This window comes from Mesoplodon densirostris, chromosome 5 (genome assembly GCF_025265405.1).
Source record: "Mesoplodon densirostris isolate mMesDen1 chromosome 5, mMesDen1 primary haplotype, whole genome shotgun sequence".
NCBI classification, from domain to species: Eukaryota; Metazoa; Chordata; class Mammalia; order Artiodactyla; family Ziphiidae; genus Mesoplodon; species Mesoplodon densirostris.
In genome coordinates, this window is record NC_082665.1 from 3245155 (window position 1) to 3265639 (window position 20485).

Genomic DNA, 20485 nt, shown 5'->3' on the forward strand with positions numbered 1-20485 from the left:
TGAAGGAAGCCAATCTGAAAGGGCTGTGGACTGTATGATTCCAACTACGGACATTCTGGAAAAGGCACCACTATGGAGACAGTAAAAAGATCCGTGGTTGCCAGGGGTCTAGGGGGAGGGATGGATGAACAGGTGGAGCACAGAGGATTTTTAGGGCAGAGAAACTACTCTGTATGACCCTGTAGTGGTGGATGCAGGTCATTATGCATCTGAAAACCCACAGACTGTATAACACAAAGAGTGAACCCTGATGTAAACTATGGACTTTGGTTGACAATGACGTGTCAGTGTTGGCTGACTGACTGGGACAAATGTAAAGCTCTGAGGCAGGATGAAGATGGTGGGAGAGACTGAGTGAGTGTATAAGGAGGGAATATGTGGGAACTCTGTACTTTTCACTGAATTTTGTGTTTTTATTGATCTCCAAGAAATAAAGCCTGCAATTAAAGAAAAAAGGTTAAGGATGCATGGTGAAATATAACAACCAACTAAAAATAATGCAAAAAGCAGAGGTAAAGAGTCAATAGAGGGCTTCCCTGGTGGCACAGTGGTTGGGAGTCCACCTGCCGATGCAGGGGACACGGGTTCGTGCCCCGGTCCGGGAGGATTCCACATGCTGCAGAGCGGCTGGGCCTGTAGGCCATGGCTGCTGGGCCTGCACATCCGGAGCCTGTGCTCTGCAACGGGAGAGGCCTCAGTGGTGAGGGGCCCGCGTACCGCAAAAAAAAAAAAAAAAAGAGTCAATAGAAGAGGGACTTCCCTGGTGGTCCAGTGGTTGAGACTCTGCCTTCCAGTGCACCGGGTATGGGTTTGATCCCTGGTTGGGAAACTAAGATCCCACATGCCTCGTGGCCAAAAAACCCAAACATAAAACAGGAGCAATATTATAACAAATTCAATAAAGACTTTTTAAAAAAGAGCTAATTTCTTCCGTTTAAAAAAAAAGAGTCAACAGAAGAAATAAAATAGAATACAAAAGTTTATCCAATGAACCCAAGAGAAGGCAGAAGAGGAGGAACCAGGAAACCAAACCCAAGATCAATAAAAAAACAAATGGCAATATGGTAGATCTAACCTCAGGCATATCAAGAAATACATTACATGTAAATGAATATAGGAAGAAGTAACCCCAAAATTACATAAAATCTTTCAGAAAACAGAGAAGAAAGTAAATCCCCCAATATGTTTTATAAGGCCACCATAACCCCATAGTCAAAGCATGACAAAGACATTACAAGAAAAAAGTTATAAGTCAACATCCTACATGAGCATGGACACAAAACTCCTTAACATATTATTAAAAAATAAAATCTAGCAATATATGAAAAGGGACTACATCTTACATCAGGGTAGAGGTCCTGTATACCCTTTGTTCAATTTATTCCTAAGTATTTTCCTAGGAACACTTCCTGGGAGTACAAGTGGGGTTATCCCAGAAATGCAAAGTTGTTTTAACATTCGAAAATCAGTCGGTATAATTCACTGTCTTAACAGGATAAAGGAGAAAAATCATGTTATCCCAGTAGATGCAGAAAGAACATGTGGCAAAAATCTAACACCTATTTATGATGGAAAAAACCATTAGAAAACTAAGAACAAAAGGAAACTCCGTCAACCCATTTCAGTCGATGCACAAAGAACATCTGATAAAACTTAACACAGAATTTTGTCAAAGATTTGACAAAAAAAACCTCTTTGTAAACTGGGAGAAGAAGGCATCCTCAATCTGATAGAGGGCATCTACAAAAAAACCTGCAGCTCACGTCACACCCAATGGTGAAAGAGTGAATGCATTTCCCCTGAGGTTGGAATGAGGTAAGGATGTCTGCTCTCAGTCTTATTTAATTGTATTGCAGTTTCAACCAATGCAACAAGACAAGTAAAAGAAATAAAATCCAAAAAGATTGGAATGTACAAAGTAAAACTGTCTTTATTTTTAGAAGATATGATTGCCTCTATGGAAAATCCTAAGATTCTATGAAACAACTACCAGAACTAACACATGAATTAATAAGCAAAGTCACAAGATACTATGTCAATACACAAATATCGGTTGTATTTTTATAAATGAGGAGCAAACAAATGGAAAATTACATGAAGATCCCATTTACAATAACACCAGAAGACAGAGAATGCTGAGGAACAGATTTAACAGATTTAACAGATATGCAGGACCTCTATTCTGAAAGCTATAAGCGTTGCTGAGTGGAGGGATGTATCATGCTCATGGTTGGAAGACTCAATATTGTTTAGATTTTATTATTCCCAAATTAATCTGTATATTGAATGCAATCCCATTTTAAGTAGAGAAGCCTTTTTGAAAGAAATTAACAAGTTGATTCTTTATTCTAACATTTGTAGGGAAAAGAAAAGGACCCATAGAACCAAAACAACCAAAAAAGAAGTACAAATGTGGAAGATTACCGGATTCCAAGCTCTAGCAATTAAGCCAGTGTGGTCTTGGTGTCAGGACAGACAAACAGATCCATGAAACAGAACATGGAGTCCAGAAAGGGACTCACACATAGAGAGTCAATTAATTTTCAATAAGCATTCCAGAGTGGTTCAATGGAAAAGGAAACTCTTTTTTAACAAGGAATACTGTGACAACTGGGTACATGTATGGGAAAAAAAAAAAAAAAAAAAAGACCATCAACTCCTACCTCACACCGTACACAAGATTAATTTGAAATGGATCACAGATTGAAATATAACAGCTATAACCCTAAATTTCCTGAAAATGTATCTTCATGACCTTGCGGTAGAGAAAGGATTCTTTTTTTTTTTTTTTCCTTTTTGCGTTATGTGGGCCTCTCACTGTTGTGGCCTCTCCCGTTGCGGAGCACAGGCTCCGGATGCGCAGGCCCAGCGGCCATGGCTCACGGGCCCAGCCGCTCCACGGCATATGGGATCCTCCCAGACCGGGGCACGAACCCGTATCCCCTGCATCGGCAGGCGGACTCTCAACCACTGCGCCACCAGGGAGGCCCGAGAAAGGATTCTTAAAGAAGACACAGAAGGTACTACACATAAAAGAAAACTTGTTCAATTAATTTCATCAAGTTAAAAACTTCTGCTCATCAAATGACCTCTTTAAGAAAATGAAAAAGGTAAGTCACAAACTGGGAAAAGATACTTGCTATATATACATCTCACAAATGAATTATATCCAGAATATATGGTTTCTTATAAACCAGTGATAAACACTAATACAACAGTCTAAAAACTGCACAAAAATACTTGGAACAGACACTTCACGAGGTAAGATATTCAAGTACCCAATAAGCACAGGAAACCATGCTCAACAATTATTAAGTCATCCGAGAAATGTAAAATTAAAACCATAGTGAAATATGATTCTACGCCTACTTGAGTGCCTAAAATTAAAAACATTGAGAATGCCTAGTGTTGGGTTGGATGTGACAACGGGATCACTCATGCATTACTGGTGGGAACATAAATGGTACAGCCACCTGGGAAGACAGTTGGCATACGAACCAGCAACATCACTCCTAGATATTACCCAAGATAACTGACAAATATGTCCATAATAAGACGTGCACAATGCTTACCGTAGCTTAACCCTAAACAGGAAATGTCCATCCACAGGAGAATTAATGACCAGTGGTGGAGTGCTCATGAAATAGAATACTACTCAGCGATACAAAGTAAATAAACGACATGCATGAACCTTAAAAACATGATCCTGAGCGAGAGAATGCAGAACCAAAAGAGCTCACTCTGTGTGATTCCATTCTCATGAAATTTAAGAACAGGAAAAAGCAATCTGCCTGCGGCAAAAGAAGCAGTGGTTTCTCATGGTGCGTGGGAACAGATTCGAAGACAAGCACAAGGGAATTTTTCTGGGGAGATGGAAACGTTCTTTGTCTTGACTGGTGTGGTGGCTACACGCGTGTGCTCTTTTATGGAAGTTCATCAGATGGTACCCTTTATGTCTGTGCATCTCACCGCACAGTTAGAGGGGACATGAATATGTGTGTGCCTGGTTTTTGCAGATGCCTAGCGGCGGAGAGCGTTTGCTTTGCTTCCTAGAGGTATGGTCAGTCCTCGGTATCTGCAGGGGATTGGTTCCAAGACCCCTGCCCCTAAGGACAGCAAAATCTGCTGATAATTTTGGTACCCTTAGTCGGCCCTCCGTATCTGTGGATGTGGGACCGCGGACACCAAGGGCCGACTGGACCAGATTCTGTAGTCATCACATGGTGATTCTGTGTCCAGTATTACCGTTTGCCACCCGCCTCCCTGACAGTGATGTGCTTAGTGTTCCTGCTGTCGCCTAGACCACCCCACGGAGCAGGTGAACACGCAATTCCATAAAGCTAAAGAAAACAGAAGTGTGCTAAGCCCCTAAGAGACATCACAGGAGAATAGGAGCTTTCATTCTGTACACTGAACCCTTTTTGTTTTCAAAAGAATACAAGTAAAGATGACTAAGGCTACGATGACCAAGCTGTGGGCAATGAAACTGCACGAAAAATAGAAAATATTATTAAGAAGCATTATTATTTCTTCTAAGCACCATGCTTGTGCTCAAATGTCAAGCATTAACTCGACTGGCAAGTGAAAAAGGGAGCCAGCCCTCCACGTGCAGGTTCAGACCTTAGGAAGCAGTCCTGGCTCCATGAAAATTCAGCAATTCCAGAGAGACGCAGCTTCAGCCATGCAAACGTGTCCTCTAGGTCATTGTAAATGATAGCACCATTTAGCGAGCACTCCCCAAGCGGCACGCCCCGTGCTAAGCATTTTGTATGAATTACTTCATTTATCCTTGTAAGAACCATGCGGGTGTATATCCTAATTCCTACTTCGCAGGGTAACTGCAGTGTAGCGTGGTCAGTCGCTTTCCTGAGACCACTTCACCCAACTGACACCTGAACGAAGGCAGCTGGACGGTCCCTGCTTCTTAGGTTTGGATCTTCCAAAGCCGACCTGGAGACAAGGAATCAGGGGCCAGCAGGGCACGTGGAGGTGGTCCCAGGAAAGCTGGGGGGTGCGGGGAGCAGAGGAAAAGCAGGGAAGTGTGAGCCGATGAGCAGGGGCATCTGGGCTGATCGTTCTGGGGTCCCTTTGGGCAACTGCATATTCGATGCGTGAACGGTCCCCACCGCTCCACCCAGGGGCAAGGAAGCCAAACAGTTGCCCGCGGCTCCCTCTCTGGCAGGAGGACCGTTCTCGGGGCGTCAGCCCTCAGAGCTTCCCGTGCAGAGGGAGTCCACAGGCAGGGGACTCAGAGGAGGAAGCCCTTAGTCTGCATGTGCTCTTTTCTTAGACCCTTCCTCCAAGGTGGCTGGGCTCTTGTTTTTTTAACTGAAATATTTTATCTAACCCAACTTATCTCAAAAATATCTCATTTCAACATGTATCATTCCTAGGAAAACTTGCCCACACCTGTCCAAAACTGCATCATTTACATTAGCCAAAAAGTGGAAACCCCCAAACTGTCCACGAGCTGATGAGTGGAAAACACCACGTGGCTCTTCCACACAACAGGACGAGCGTTGACCTTCGCTACAACACAGAGGAACCCCGCCTACATCAGGCCAAGCGAACGAAGCCAGGTACAAAGGGCCACGTACCCTGTTACACGACACGTCCATGACAGGCGTACCCACGGGGACGGAAGGCAGACAAGTGGTTGCCAGGGAACAGGGTGAGGGGATGGGAGTAGGTGCTGGCAGCTATGGGTCTTCTTTTGGGGGTATGGAAACCTTCTGGCATTAGAGAATGGTGATGGTTGCAAAACGAGGTGCATACACTACAAACGACTGAATTTGTGCACTTTAAAATGGTGGATTTTATGCTGTGTGAATTACATCCCAATAAGAAAACATGAAATATAAACATTATTCATGAGATATCTTACATTCCTTTTCTCCATGCTGAGTCTTCAAAATTCAGTGTGTATTTTGTGTTTACATCTGCAGCTGGACGGTGGCTGGCCTTCTTATACACGTGGTGTCTGGGTCAGGACTGGCCCGTCCTTCTCTTCTATGACAAGTCATGTTTTTCACAATACTCTTCTCTTCACTGTTTCCTAATATTTAAACAGCAAAACAGGAAGACTGGGGCATTTCTGCACTGCCTGGCCCCACCAGGACCGCTAGGAGCGTTTATTGACACGTGAGGCTCAGAGGATCAGCAGAGACGGTGGGGCCCCCAGCAAAGGCCAGGCCCACGGGCCCCAGCAGCTGCATGTAAGTCTGGACACAAGGTTTCTGAGTCCTCTCCTGAGGTTGTTTTTCCCGCCATCGTGAATGCGGCCTGGCGACTGCAGGGCTGGTGGGGCTCCTTACAGGCCCTGACTCAGGGCTGCATGGCCAGAACCGGTTACTGAGTGGGGGTGAAGGCCGAGAGGCTCCAGGAAGCCAGGCCAGGTGTTGATGGATGGGAGACGGAAGGCTATTTCCAGAGAGAGAAGCTCAAAGAGTTAAAGACTCCTACGAGCAATTCCCAAAGGGCAGAGAGTCACACAAAACCCTCTTTCTTCTTCCTCTAGCAAGGACCGTGCAAACATCTGATCATGCAGCCACGCCCCCCAGTCTTCCTCTCTGGAAGCTCATCCCTGTCCTGTCCACCTGCTCGGCTTGTTTTTTTCCCCTTTGTTCTTCAAAGGGACCCTCTTCTGGATGGTGCCAAGTCGTCAGCGGCCGTTGCAGGGAATGCTGTCCCCCAGTGTGGCGTCTTAGGGCTCAGTCCTCGGTCCCTCCCTCACTGGGGAGCTCATCAGGCCCATGGCTGCAAACACCACCCACACTGACAGTCCAGTGTCACGTTATCACCTCCCCAGCTCAGGTGTGACGGCTCCCCCAGACCCATCTACCCAACATTGATGTCCAACAGGCAAACCACGCACCCCCAGCCCCGCTGCCGCCCTGAGCCCACGTCACCCTCAGCTCACATCCTCACGGGGCTGCTGTTCCATCCTTTCTGTGGCTCAGGCTGGACCCCCGAGTCTTCTCTGACTGCTCTTTCTTCTACATCCCACTTCCACTCAGTCAGGAAATAAGCCTGGTTCTTCCTTCAGAACACGCCAGGATCTGATCACTCCTCACCACCTCCCCTGCCCTTCCCACATGGGAATCATGGCACCAGCTCCTCATGGACCTTCAAGGTCCCACATGACCTGCCCCCAGCAACCTCAAACCTCATTTCCAAATGTCTGAGCTCCGAAGAGCTGGAGTCAGGAATGCTTGGTGGTCACCAGGACGTCAGTGGAGACCCCACAGGGATGGCGCCTCAGCTGCAGGATGGAACTCTCCCTGGAGTAGGGGTTCTCTAGAACCATCCTACCAAAGCTAAAAGACAGGTCTCAAAGGTATCAAACTGATTTGTAAGTAGCTTAACTGTCTGCCAGGACAGAGCCTATGCGCATTTTTTTTTTTTTTTTTTTTTTTGCGGTATGCGGGCCTCTCACTGTTGCGGCCTCCCCCGTTGCGGAGCACAGGCTCCGGACGCGCAGGCTCCGGACGCGCAGGCTCAGCGGCCATGGCTCACGGGCCCAGCCGCTCCGCGGCATATGGGATCCTCCCAGACCGGGGCACGAACCCGTATCCCCTGCATCGGCAGGCGGACTCTCAACCACTTGCGCCACCAGGGAGGCCCAGAGCCTATGCTCTTTAATGGAAGAAAACAAAATCCAGATGATCCACAACATAACAAAGAGGCAAACATGAATATACAAAGACATGAAGAAAAAAATATAATTGTTGAAAGCAAAAATTGATAACAGTGTATCATGGGGTTTAAAACATATGTAGGAGTAAAATGTATGACATAAAGCACAAAGAATGAGGTAGGAGAAATGGAATCACGCTATTCTGAGAGTCTTGCATTATTGTGAAGTGGGGTAATGGAACTGAAAGGCAGACTGTGATGAGTTGATGGTACATATTGGAACATCAAGAGCAGCCACAAAGAGATAAGACAAAGAAGTACACTTCATAAATCAAGAGTGGAGGAAAAAAAATGGAATTAAAAAATGCTCCGTATCCAAAAGATGTAGAAAGAGTGGAAAAATATCAAAAAGAATAATGATAAAAATAGAAAATGAGTAACAAGGAAGTAGATTTAAACCCAACCATATCAATAATTACATTTAATGTAAATGGCTTAAAAACTTAATTAAAAAGCTTAATTTGCCAGAATTTATAATGCCACCTATATAAAAATTCCACTTCAAATATAAAGACATTAAAAGTAAAAAGATGGAAAGGGGTATGGCATAGGAGCACTAAGTATAAGTAAGCTGGAGTGGTTATGAGATAAAGAAGAGTTGAAAACAAGGAATAGTACCAAGGATAAAGGGCAAATTTTCATAAGAATAAAGGGGTTGATCCATCAAGAAGACACAACAATCCTAAATAAGTATGTGTCCAATAACAGAAATTGAAAAGCATGAAGCAAAACCTGAGAGAACTGAGAAATGAAACAACCCATCCACAACAGAGTTACATATTTTAATACTCATCCTTCAGTAATCAATAGAACGAGCAGACAAAAAATATGTAAAGATACAGAAAACTTGAACTACACTATTGACTAACTTGACCTAATTGACATTTATAGAATCTTTCATCCAGTAATGACAGTACACGTTCTTTTTTATGTGTGCATGGACCAGTCACCAAGATACACCATGTATCTCAATAAATCAAAAAAGACTTAAGTTACATAGTCACAATGGAATGAACAGAAATCAGTAACAGAAAGATAACTGGAAAATACCCAAATATTTGAAAATTAGATAATATACTTCTATATAACAAATGGATCAGAAAAGGAACCACAAGGTAAATTAGACAATATTTGAAGGTGAATAAAAATGAAAACACAACACATCAAAATTTATGAGATACAGCTAAAGTATGCTTCAAGGGAAATCTCTAGCTTTACATTATTATATAAAAAAAAAAGATCTAAAATCAATGATCCAAGCTTCTGCCTTCAGAAGCTAGAAAAAGAAGAACACATTAGATCTGGATGAGTAGAAGGACAGGAATAATAAACATAAGAGAAGAAATCAATGAAACAGGAAACAGACAAACAATAGAGAAAACCAAAGAAACTTATTTCTTTGGAAAAAGAAATCAATACAATTTATAAATCTCTAGTTAGACTGATCAACTTAAAAAGGGAGAAGATATAAATTATTAATATCTTGAAAGAAAGGGGGAATTTCACTACAATCCCCTAAAGAGGATAACAAAGACATATTTCAAACTACATCATACCAGTATATTCTTAGATAAAACTTAGGTGAAATGGACATAACTTCCTAAAATTAATACTCAAATAAATAGAAAACTTGAATGTACCTATTAAATTGAATTCATAATCTGAAACCTTCCCAAAAGAAACTCCAAACACAGATGGATTCATTGGTGAATTCTATTAGACATTTAAGGTAGAAATAATGCCAACTCTATACAAACTCTTCCACAAAATAGAGGAGGGTGGAACACTTCCCAACTCATTTTATGAGGCTAGATGTATATATTATAAGAAAAGAAAACTATGGACCAAAGTCCCTCATTAATATAGATGCAAAAATCCTTCACAAAATATTTGTAAATTTAATCCAAAACAAAAAGAAAATATGCCATGGCCAAATGGAGTTTATACTAGGAATGCAAGCTTAGTTTAATGTTTTAAAATCAATCAGTAAAGTTCACTACTAACTGGAGAGAGGAAAAAAACATGATGATCTCAAAATAGCCAGAAAATGCATTTGACAAAATTCCAAATTCCAACACCAATTTATGATTAAAAATCTCAACACATTAGGATGAGAAATTTTAAAAAAACAACAAATAAACCCTCAACTTGATAAAGGGTATTCACCAAAAAACCCTATAGCTAGCATCAAAATTGATGTTGAAAAACTTCATACATTCCCTCTGAGATTGAGAACAAAGCAAGAATCTTCACTCACACCTTTAATTCTTCTATTGTACTAGATATCCTAGTTAGTATAATAAAGCAAGAAAAAGAATCTGATAAATGGCTTCAGATTTGAAAGGAAGAAGCAATTCTATCTTTGCATATGTAGAAAATCATAGGGAATATACAAAAAGATACTAGACTTAATAAGTGAGTTTAGCCAGGTCAGTACACAAAAGCCAACTGTATTTCTATAAACTAAAAACTACTGGAAATTGAAATTTTAAAAAATCCATTGACAGTGGCATTAAAAATATGAAACACTTCATGATAAATTTATCAACATACATTCAAGAACTTTACACTGACAACTACAATACATTAGTGAGAGACACTAAAGGAAACCCAAATAAATTGAGAGAGACCATATTCACGAATCAGAACACTCAACATTACTAAGATAGTAGTTCTTTCCAAATCGTCAATATATTTAACATCATTTCAATCAAAATCCCAGCAGACTTTTTTGGGTAGCAACTGACAGACTGATTCTAAAATTTATTTGAAAATAAAATGAACCTGGAGTAAACAAAACATTTTTGAAAGATAAGAATGAAACCCAAGGACTTGCACTCCCAGATTTCAAGACTTACTAGGAACCTAGGAAACCAAGACAGTGAGGCATCGGGTAAGGATGGACATGGATATTAATGGAGCATGACAGTAAGACTCACACATTTATGGTCCACTGATTTTTGACAAAGGTGCCATGATAATTCAATGGGGGGAAGGATCGTTTTTTTCAACAAATGGTGCTGGAACAAATGGATATCTGAGAAAGTGAACCTCAATTCTTTTCTCCCTCCCTTGAAGGTGGGCTATACTTAGGGACTTGCTTCCAAAGAATCGAGCAAGGAAAGGGGAAAATAGTGACTTTACAGCGAAGAAGCCAGTGATTCATGTGGGTACTATGGCCTCCTTGTATTCTTTCCAAAAACCCACATCCCCAGGCTGATCATGAGAAAAGCATCAGACAAGCCCAGATTGAAGGGCATTCTACAGACTCTTAAAGACTGCCAAGGTCATGACAAACAAGGAACATCGGAGACACTGTCAGACCAGAGAAGACTGGAAGGCATAACAACTACGTGTGGATTGAATCTTGGATCAGGAAAGGGACATCAGGAAAAAAACTAGTGAAGCCTGAATAAAGTCGAGGATCTAGTTAATAACAACAACAAAAAACAATAATAAAGTTTATTGCTAAGTCAAGGGCTTGATAAGTGCTTTTTATGTTAATAAAAAGTTATTGGGCTTCCCGGGTGGTGCAGGGGTTAAGAATCTGCCTGCCAGTGTAGGGGACATGGGTTTGAGCCCTGGTCCGGGAAGATCCCACATGCCACGGAGCAACTAAGCCCATGCACCACAACTACTGAGCCTGTGCTCTAGAGCCCGTGAGCCACAACTACTGAGCCTGTGTGCCACAGCTACTGAAGCCCACGTGCCTAGAGCTCATGCTCCGCAACGAGAGAAGCCACCGCAATGAGAAGCCCACGCACCGCAGCAAAGAGTAGCCCCTGCTCACTGCAACTAGAGAAAGCCTGTGCGCATCAACAAAGACCCAACACAGCCAAAAATAAATAAATAAATATATTTTAAAAAAAGAAAGTTATTTTCATACGAGAAAAAGTTAGAACTCATATTTTATTCTAACATCTACTATCAAAAGAACTGAATTAAGAGTTTTCATGAAGAGCTACTCAGGCATAAAAATATTTAAAGCAACCAGTGCTCCTATGTAAATGTTGTCACTTTAAAGATGAGACCCTGAGACACAGAAACATCAGGGCCTCACTCACACACCATCCAGTGCAGTATGGGTGGCATCAAAATTTTATTCTGTAGACATCAATTTTGAAAAAATTAAAATTAAATTAATATTAAATTTTAAAAAGAAAAATAAACCTCAACTTTTGCCTCAGGCCATACACAAAAATTAACTCAAAACGGATCACTGACCTAAATGCAAAAGCTAAAACTATAAAACTTGTAGAAGAAAACAGAGGAGAAAACTTCACAACTATGGGATAAAATAAGATTTCTCTGGACACAAAAAGTACAAACCACAAAAGAACAATTGATAAATTGGGCCTAATCAAAATTTAATTCTCGTTATTGAAAGACACTCATAAGAAAATGAAGAAGCAAGTTGCAGACCAGGAGAAAATATTTACAATATCTACCTGACAAAAGGTGTGTATCCCAAATATACCAGGAATGCTTTCAATTCAAGAGTAAGAAGGAAAACTACCCACCACCGCCACCACCAACAAATCAGAAAAGATTTGAACAAATACTTCATAAAAGAAGATTTAAGAATGGCCAGTAAATACGTTAAAGATACTCACCATCATTAATCACTAGGGAAACACAAATTAAAACCAAATGCAGTACCACTCCACACCCAGTAGAATTGATTAACACAAAAAGGACTGACAATGTCAAGTGCCACTGAGACTGTGAAGCAACGTGAGCGCTCGTACCTTATGGGTGGGGATGCAAGATGTGCAGGGAAATTGCCTGGCAGTACTTTTTATAAAGTGAAACATACACTTAACCATGTGATCCACCAAGCCCATTCAATCCCATTGACTCCAAGGGAAATAAAAATATATGTCCCTATAAATGCTTGTACTTGGATGCTCACAGCTGCCTTATTCATAAAAGTCCCCAACCTGAAAAAACCCAGATGTCCTTCAACAGGTGAATGGATAAACAAACTGTGGTCCAGCCATACCTGGAACGTTACTCACCAATAAAAAGGAGAGAATCGCTGATACACACAACACATGAACGAGTCTCAAAAACATCAGGTTGAGTCAAAAAAAGAGTACACATGTTATGTAATTTCATGTTCTATGAAACTCTCAAAAAGACAAATCTAATCTATGGTGTCAAAGAGCGGTTGGTGGCTGACAGAGACCAGGAGCGGAGGGACAGGGGTTAAGCGGGAAGAGGCACAAGAGAACTTTTTCAGGTGATGTAAATGTTCCCAGTCTTGGTTTTGGTGGTAGTTAACAAGGATGTATAGAACGTTCAAAGCTTATCAAAATATACACTTAAATGGGAGCATTTTATTATGCATAAATCATAGATGTGATCAAAGATCCAAAAGGAAATGGGATTTTAAGAAAACAACACACCTGACTGTATGAGGCATCCTGGGGGCTGGCCTTTTGCCTCACAGTCTGAATGGTCAGGACAGATACTGGGCCCAGGGAGACAAGAGTGGGGTGTCACCCAGTGTCTGCTAAGTCGTCAGGACCGGGTGGGAGGGGGTGGGGCTGGGCATCCTGGGGGTTTGTGGAGGGCAGAGCACGGCTGTCTCTGCAGCAGTACGCGGCTTTAGATTCTGTAACAGTACTGGGCTTCAGATTCAACGCCTAACTCATACATAGTCAATCACAGGCGCAGCCTGGAGCTTTTTTTTTTTTCTTTGAATTTAAAAAATGATAGCAAGGCCTTACCAGAGAGCTGCTTGATGGCCACAGGTCTCACTTTGTAGGGAGTCCTGCAAGAGAGAAGGCAGTTAGTTCCACTGTAAGATGCTGTCAAAGATGTTCATGTACATCTGGTTCGAGAGAGAAGCACTTGGGCTGAATTAGAATTCAGTGAATTAGGTCTTTCTACAATGAATTTCTTTGGCAGGTTTGAGCTTTCTCATTCAGAAGGAATCTAAATACTTTAAATATAGCATTTAAACAATGGACCTCCTCTATAATGTTCATATTTGGTTAATAAAATAAACATGTTGAATGCAGCTGGGAAGGCACAGAATTGTCCTGGTCTGTCCTGACACCTGACTGATGCAGGAGGCTCTCCCTCTTTTGCTTTGAGCTCCTGGAGACTGCATCCCCCAAGTGCACAAGAGAGGATGATGTCAATAACTCAGTCGAAAATGTACTGGCACCTTGGTGATGTCACCACTGGTAATCATGAGACCCACAGTGGGTGGGGAGAGGATACTGGTGATAGGAAAGACAGAGTAAAGGTCACTGTCCCTGACATACAAGGACCTCTGGCAAAGGTGGCGGGGAGACAAGTCAATGGAAAATAGGCAAAGAATAGGAACAGGCCATCATTGATAACAGTTAATAAAAATAAAAAGAGGGACCTCAAGAAAGAGGCTATTTTTTTACCCAAATTTTAGAACCTGGTAACATGAATGCTACGAGGGCACAGGGACTCAGGGTCTCACAGGTATTGCTAGTGGGAGTACGGATTGCCATCACCTAGGGGAAAGCAACCCAGCAGCGCTGATTCAAATGTAAAATCCTTTGTCTCAGCATGTGAACCTAGGAATGAAAGTATTAACTCTTCTGGTTATCTTACACAGGGATACCTTCATATGACACTCATTCATTCAACACATTTTACACTGAGTGCTCAGTGTGGTCGGGTTCTGGTGATATAAGAGTGAATCAGGGCTTCCCTGGTGGTGCAGTGGTTAAGAATCCGCCTGCCAATGCACGGGTTTGAGCCCCAGCCTGGGAAGATCCCACATGCTGTGGAGCAACTAAGCCCGAGCGCCACAACTACTGAGCCTGCGCTCTAGAGCCTGTGAGCCACAACTACTGAGCCCTCGTGCCACAACTACTGAAGCCTGTGCGCCTAGAGCCCATGCTCCGCAATAAGGGAAGCCACCACAGTGAGAAGACTACGCGCTGCAATGAAGACCCAATGCACCCAGAAATAAATAAATAATTTTTTTAAAAAAAAGAGTGAATCAGACAAGAACACTCTGCCCTCACAGATCCCACGTTCCACGGTCAAGTACACGTGGAAAGGACATGAATGCTGCCGTCTGAATGGCTAAGAAATATCCGGGCCCCTCTCCGCCAGGGCCGGATGACACATTAGCTGAACTGTGGAGTGTCATTCAGTTTTCCAAAAGATGGGGATGAGTGATCAAGAACTGACGGGGAGGGAGGCCCACAGCATCTCGTTAGGGAGACACGGCCAGTTACAGGGTCACAGACGGAGATCAGCTCAGCGATGGGGAAAGAAAGTACAGAGACTCTGGAAGGAGTTACATCAAACACCAGGCTCTTAACAGTGGCTAACTGGGCATCCTACCTGAGGTTTAACATTTATAGGGCACACGGAAGATTATTTACATTTAAAATGCCAATAAAGTATAAAAATAACAACTGCGTGGCATGGACAAGCCCACAGTGATCTCGAGTCCCGCCTCCCCAGGAGGGTTTCCTCCTGGTGTAGCCCGTGAGGGGCAAGTCACCCCCACCCATCTCTCCCGCAGGAGCATGCACCTTGCTTGGGGAAAGGTCCCCGGAAGTTGGTTATTTGGGACTTGGGGAACATGCCCTACAGAGATTTCATCATAATGGTGTTTGGGTCCTGGGAGATCACAGAACCTCCTGCTCAGAATCCACGCGGTTTGAAGTGTGGCTCCACCTGTAGAGCAGCTGAGATGCCCGGCTGGGGCGGGGCTTGGCCAAGGCGGTACTAGCTGCCTCTGTCCTCACACTGGGGGCGAGCAGGGCGAGTCCACCCTCCCCGGGCCCTCCCAGCGGCCATCAGCCTCGCCAGCTTGCAGGTTTCCAGGAGCCACCGCTCAGGGAAGGGGGGAACCTCCCTGAAGCCCACCGCGTGTGTGGGGCTGACTTTGAAACAGGGGCCTAACCAGAGCACGTGTTAGTGCTGCCTGGGGGGGCCAGGGCTGCGGCGATGGGGTGCGGGGCACGGAGAGCCAAGGCGAGGTGGGCGTCACCTCTCCTCTCTCCTCCTCCCTCAGCCCCATGAGCAGCACTGATGCTGGGGCAGTGGGTGGAGAGACGGGATCCCAGGCCCGAGGGGCGCAGAAAGGGGTCTTCCCTTCCCCTCTTTCTCTTCTCTCTCCCTGCCCTGCAGCCACAAGGACTGTCTTCCCCTGCTCCCCGCAGGCCTGCGCTGGCCAGGAGGTGACAGTGACAGTACAGAGGAGGTGCCGGAGGTGTGGATGGGGAGAGGTGGAGCCGCGCGTCCCGAAACGCCCCCGCGCCCCGTGTCAGAGGCGCTGACCACAGCGGGCTCCCCAGGGTCACTCTTGGCCTCTGGTTCCTTAACCCTCTTCACTCAGCAGCAGGAATGTTCTCAGAATCAGTTATGTTGCTTCCACGATTGAATAAACTCCTGCCTCAGCCTAAACTGAGTTGCAGCTTCATCCTTTCTTCCTCAACAACAGAATTGAGATAAACCACTTTTCATTTGCCTTGAACCTGTATGTGTCTTTTTCCAAAATGCCTCTCTTCAAACACGTTTAGTGGGAGCTGCGCCGGAATCCAGGAAGCATTTCTCCCCAGCTGAGGGGATGGGCACACACACCATCCTTGTAAGTGCTCAGCCATTTCATCTGGTGGACAGCTTCACGTATCACAGCTTGGCTAAAACTGGAAATAAAGGAGCGTTTGTATCACGTGTGTGCCGTGCCGTCCTGGCTCTCCCCTCTCTCCACACGCCCCATTTTTCCTCATACTACTTAAGGGTCTGTGTCTCTCCTTCAACAAGGATCTTGAAGCAGCAGAGGCAGAAACGAAGGGTGGTCAAGAAGCAACACACTGGGCAGCGGTGATTAGCAATCAATCACCTTTCTTATCAGCTCCAAAAGAGAGAGGAAGCTACTCAGCCCATTGCTAGGTTAGAGCCTCTCTGACTTAGGTAAATATGTACCAGGTTATTTAAAATGCTGGTCTGAACATTCTCTGATCGTTAAGGGAAGAAGCATTTTGAAGGAAGAGTCAGAAGGTCATGAGATTTGGTTTGAAATGAGCCGAAAAGTCTAGTGTAAGAGATGGGAAAACTGGGACCCCGACTTCTTTCTCTCTCTCTCTTTTTTTTTTTTTTTTTTTGCTGTATGCGGGCCTCTCACCACTGTGGCCTCTCCCGTTGCGGAGCACAGGCTCCGGACGCGCAGCCTCAGCGGCCATGGCTCACGGGCCCAGCCGTTCCGTAGCATGTGGGATCCTCCCGGACCAGGGCATGAACCCATGTCCCCTGCATCGGCAGGTGGACTCTCAACCACTGCGCCACCAGGGAAGCCCAGGACCCCGACTTCTGATCAGTAACCAGGTGGTCACAGTCAAGAGCCCTTGTAATTTGGAGAAGAGGCTGTGAAAAGCGGCCCCTGCGAGTGTGAACTGGGCAGGAAGCAGGCAAGGTGGACGAGCTGGCACCTGCAGGAGAGCCTCTCCCGGGAGGCGGTTCCTGAATCCGAGGCTGGGGGCAGGGTACAGGTGTTGACAAGGCTGGACTGAAGGGCTGCAGGGTCTTCAGTGGTGGAGGAAGCTGGAGGGACATGACCTGACTTGACCATCTTCCGGGAGGAAACAAAATTCATCCAGCACTTTCTGAGAAGGGGAAACCCTGTGTCTGGTGGAGGTGACCTTCTGGTCACTGGCAGGCTGAGCACCCACCTGGGGGTCAAGAGTAGTTTCTTAGGTTTTGTCCACTTTACACCAGTGATTCTCACCCTTGCTGCATGTTGGAATCACCCGGTGAGCTTTAAAAAAAAATCCCTCAGAAATCCACATTTCCTGGGTCCTAGTGGGGCTCTGGTCACCAGAGCCTTTTTGATGATCCCTGGTGGTTTGAACCTGCAGGCAGGGCTGACGGTCACTGGTTTGGCTGGACTAGGTTATACCACGCATGTTTAGAGGGGGCGGGACCCCCGACGGCAGCTGGAATCGTGGGACCGGAGAATTAGAAGCAAACGGAACAGATCGGAGGCCGCGCTGGGGCTCGTGTGTGACCCGGGAGTGGGAGGTGAGCGGGCGGGAAGGGAACCTTGGGGAACGCCGCCTTTCAGGGGCAGAGTGGGAAGCAGACCCAGATGGGGGGAAGGTGATGGAGGCAGCTGGTAAAAGGAGAAATCCATGATCTCAAATGTGGGGAGCAGACAGAGACAGGGGAGGGGATGCCCAGTGCTGAGAACAGTGATTAAGGAGGTCCCGGCCCACAGCATCGCCACCTGGGAACCTGCAGAAGTGCCAGTTCTGGGGCCCCGAGCGGGTGGGGAGAGGGAGGGAGGGGGCTCTGCTTCAGCCAGCCCCGCGGGGTGTGCGTGAGGCTGGTGGCCTGGGGGACCCCGGGCAGCTCTGCGACGAGAAAGCCGTGGGGACCACATCCACCGGTTCTCAGCCTCACCACCACTGACGTTTGGGCAGGTGAGTCTGGGGTGGAACCAGTCCTGGGCACTGCGGGACATAGAGCAGCAGCCCTGGTCTCTGCCCGCTGGATGCCAGAGACCCCATCCCCTGGCGTGGCAGCCAAAATGCTCCAGACTTCGCCAAGTGTCTCCTGGGGAACCAAACTGCCCCCCGTTGAGAAGGGCTGGCACAGAATAAAGAGCCGAAGGAGATACGATGAGGAGACAGAACAGAATCGACAAACTACAAACTGCTTGAAATTAATTCGGGAAAAACGCAGCTTTGCCCCATCAGACACCGGCTTGCGCGGACAGGGCGCTTCCCCCTGACGACATCGTGGTATCTTGTGGACGTCAGGGGTGACAGGTCACTCGTGACTTCCCTTATGAATACACATCTGGGTCAGGCTGGAGCTTATGCCACAATTTACGACAATCTTCCTGGAGCCTCTGGGGATTCAATTAGCATCGCTCCTTCCGGGGAGCCCGGAACCGATAATCAGAGCGTAATCAGAGCCAGAATGCGTGGGGCCAGAAGCTCCTGATGACGAAATTAAAAATTCAGGGGAAAAAAAAATTCAGGAGATTGATGGATGCAGTGGAGCGGGAGGGGAGACCGGGCGGAAGCACCCAGATGCTCGGGGAAGGACAGTGCTGGCCGGTCACCACGGAGCTCGGAGGACACTGGAGGCTGTTCAAATGTTCTAGGGCTTTGTACCTCCCAAGGGTTTGTTACTTGCCGGGCTTTCTGCACCAAAGCCTGGCAGTCTTTGCGAGGTCTTGAGCCCTTGCCTGGGGCCAGGCATCCTGCACCCAGGCCGGCGTGGACGGCTGACAGGTGGCTTCGGGGGACAGAGGAAGAAGAGCTGGTGCCCATCCCTGGGCGCTCAGGTGTGCACACACCTTTGGTCGGGGGAACCTTCTGGGCACCTACAGTGGAGGTCCCAGGGAGCCCATCATGGGAGCCCAAATATTCCCACGCTGCCATCAGGGGCCAGGGCCCTCCAGTGGCCGGGAACTTCGAGGGTCTGCCTGGGCATGCTCTCTCTTGCGGCTGGAGCAGCTGGCCTGGTTCAGTTGGCGGGGGGGGGCACACCCTGATGGCCGGATTGACACGTGTCCCTCGCAGGGGGATGCAGCGAGGGGTAGGGGTAACAGGGGTCCCGAGGGGCACCCCACTCCCAATCACACTCCTGCTTCTGGCCTCGCAGGGCACGTGGGCTGGATTCTGCCTGGCCCTGCTGCAAATACAAAGTGTGAACCACTGGGGACCTCGCCAGCCACTGGGAAGAGGGGCGGGCGTGGAGGGGAGAGGCTCTGCTTGGAGCCCCTGTACTCCCTCCGGCCACATGCAGCCGGGCTGTTTTACAGATGTTCACAGGTGCGTTTACTGCCCAAGCCTTTTCCTCTCTAGGTCTCTCCTGGTTTCGGTCCTCTGGCCCCCAGGCTTCCCACCCCCCAACCTCCGCCGTCTTGGGCAGAGTAGCCGGTGGACAGTGCTTGACAAGTCCAGGACTTGCCCCAGGGGGTCAACGCCCAGCGCTGCCCAGGGAATCTGGTCGGGGAATCTCCTGCCCGGATGGACTGGGGGCAGCTCTGCTACTGCCACTCAGTGCCTCGGTTTCCCCATCTGTAAATGCCCCCTCAGAGGGCTCTGGTGGAGCCTCGGAAAGGTCACACTTAGAGCTGCTACTTTCTTGCAAAGTGACAAGTTCTGCAAAGGAACCAGCGGCCTCCTTCCCAGACCCTCCCATCTTTGGTTTAAATTCAGATTTTCCTGCAGCAGTAATTTAAAAAACAACCATGGAGACCCTGCCGTGCATGCAGAGAGCTGTCAGACACACCACGAGAAGGAGCTGACGTAGCCGACCAGCCGCTTACCGTTCCGAATTGGTAGGCATGGTGGGGTCGATGGAGACCATGGCGTCGTCCGTGGTCAGGAGGGAGATGGTCGTGTTCCTGGAAGACAGCAGAAGCCAGTGTCTTCACCCCGCTGTTGTCCCCTGGGTGCACACTTGAATCTGGGCCTCCCATGAGGTAGGAGCCCGGGTAGCAGGCCCGTCCTGCCCAAGGGGCCATGAGGAGTCGGCCTCAGGACACTGGCCCTCAGCTTGTAAACCAAGTTACGGGCTGTGTGTGTACTTCTAAATCCTCAGTAGATGTGTAAGTAATTTAAAATGGGAATTGGAGAAAGTGTCATTGGTTGAGTTGGGAGATTAAATTGTGGTAAAGTAGAAATGAACATTTGTATCAGCCAGGGATGAATTCAGGGTTTGCCTTTCTACTTCATTTCCTGTGGGAGTCTATCTAAATGGGCAAAAAGCTCTCCTACCAGACAGTTTTAAGTGGATACATTGAATCTTCCTCCAACTTCTCATCTGT

The 20485-nt window shown here is 46.3% G+C and overlaps 1 protein-coding gene across 1 annotated transcript in view; it reads right to left on the reverse strand.

Moving 5' to 3' along the window:
- PDE9A (phosphodiesterase 9A) overlaps positions 1–20485 on the reverse strand; it is a 93085-nt gene that overhangs the window by 46250 nt on the left and 26350 nt on the right. Inside the window, exons 3-4 of the mRNA XM_060099934.1 lie at positions 19985–20062; positions 13428–13471 (exon numbers count right to left, since the gene is read on the reverse strand). Of these exons, the coding sequence (XP_059955917.1) occupies positions 13428–13471; positions 19985–20062 (122 nt within the window). The remainder of the gene's footprint in view (positions 1–13427; positions 13472–19984; positions 20063–20485) is intronic.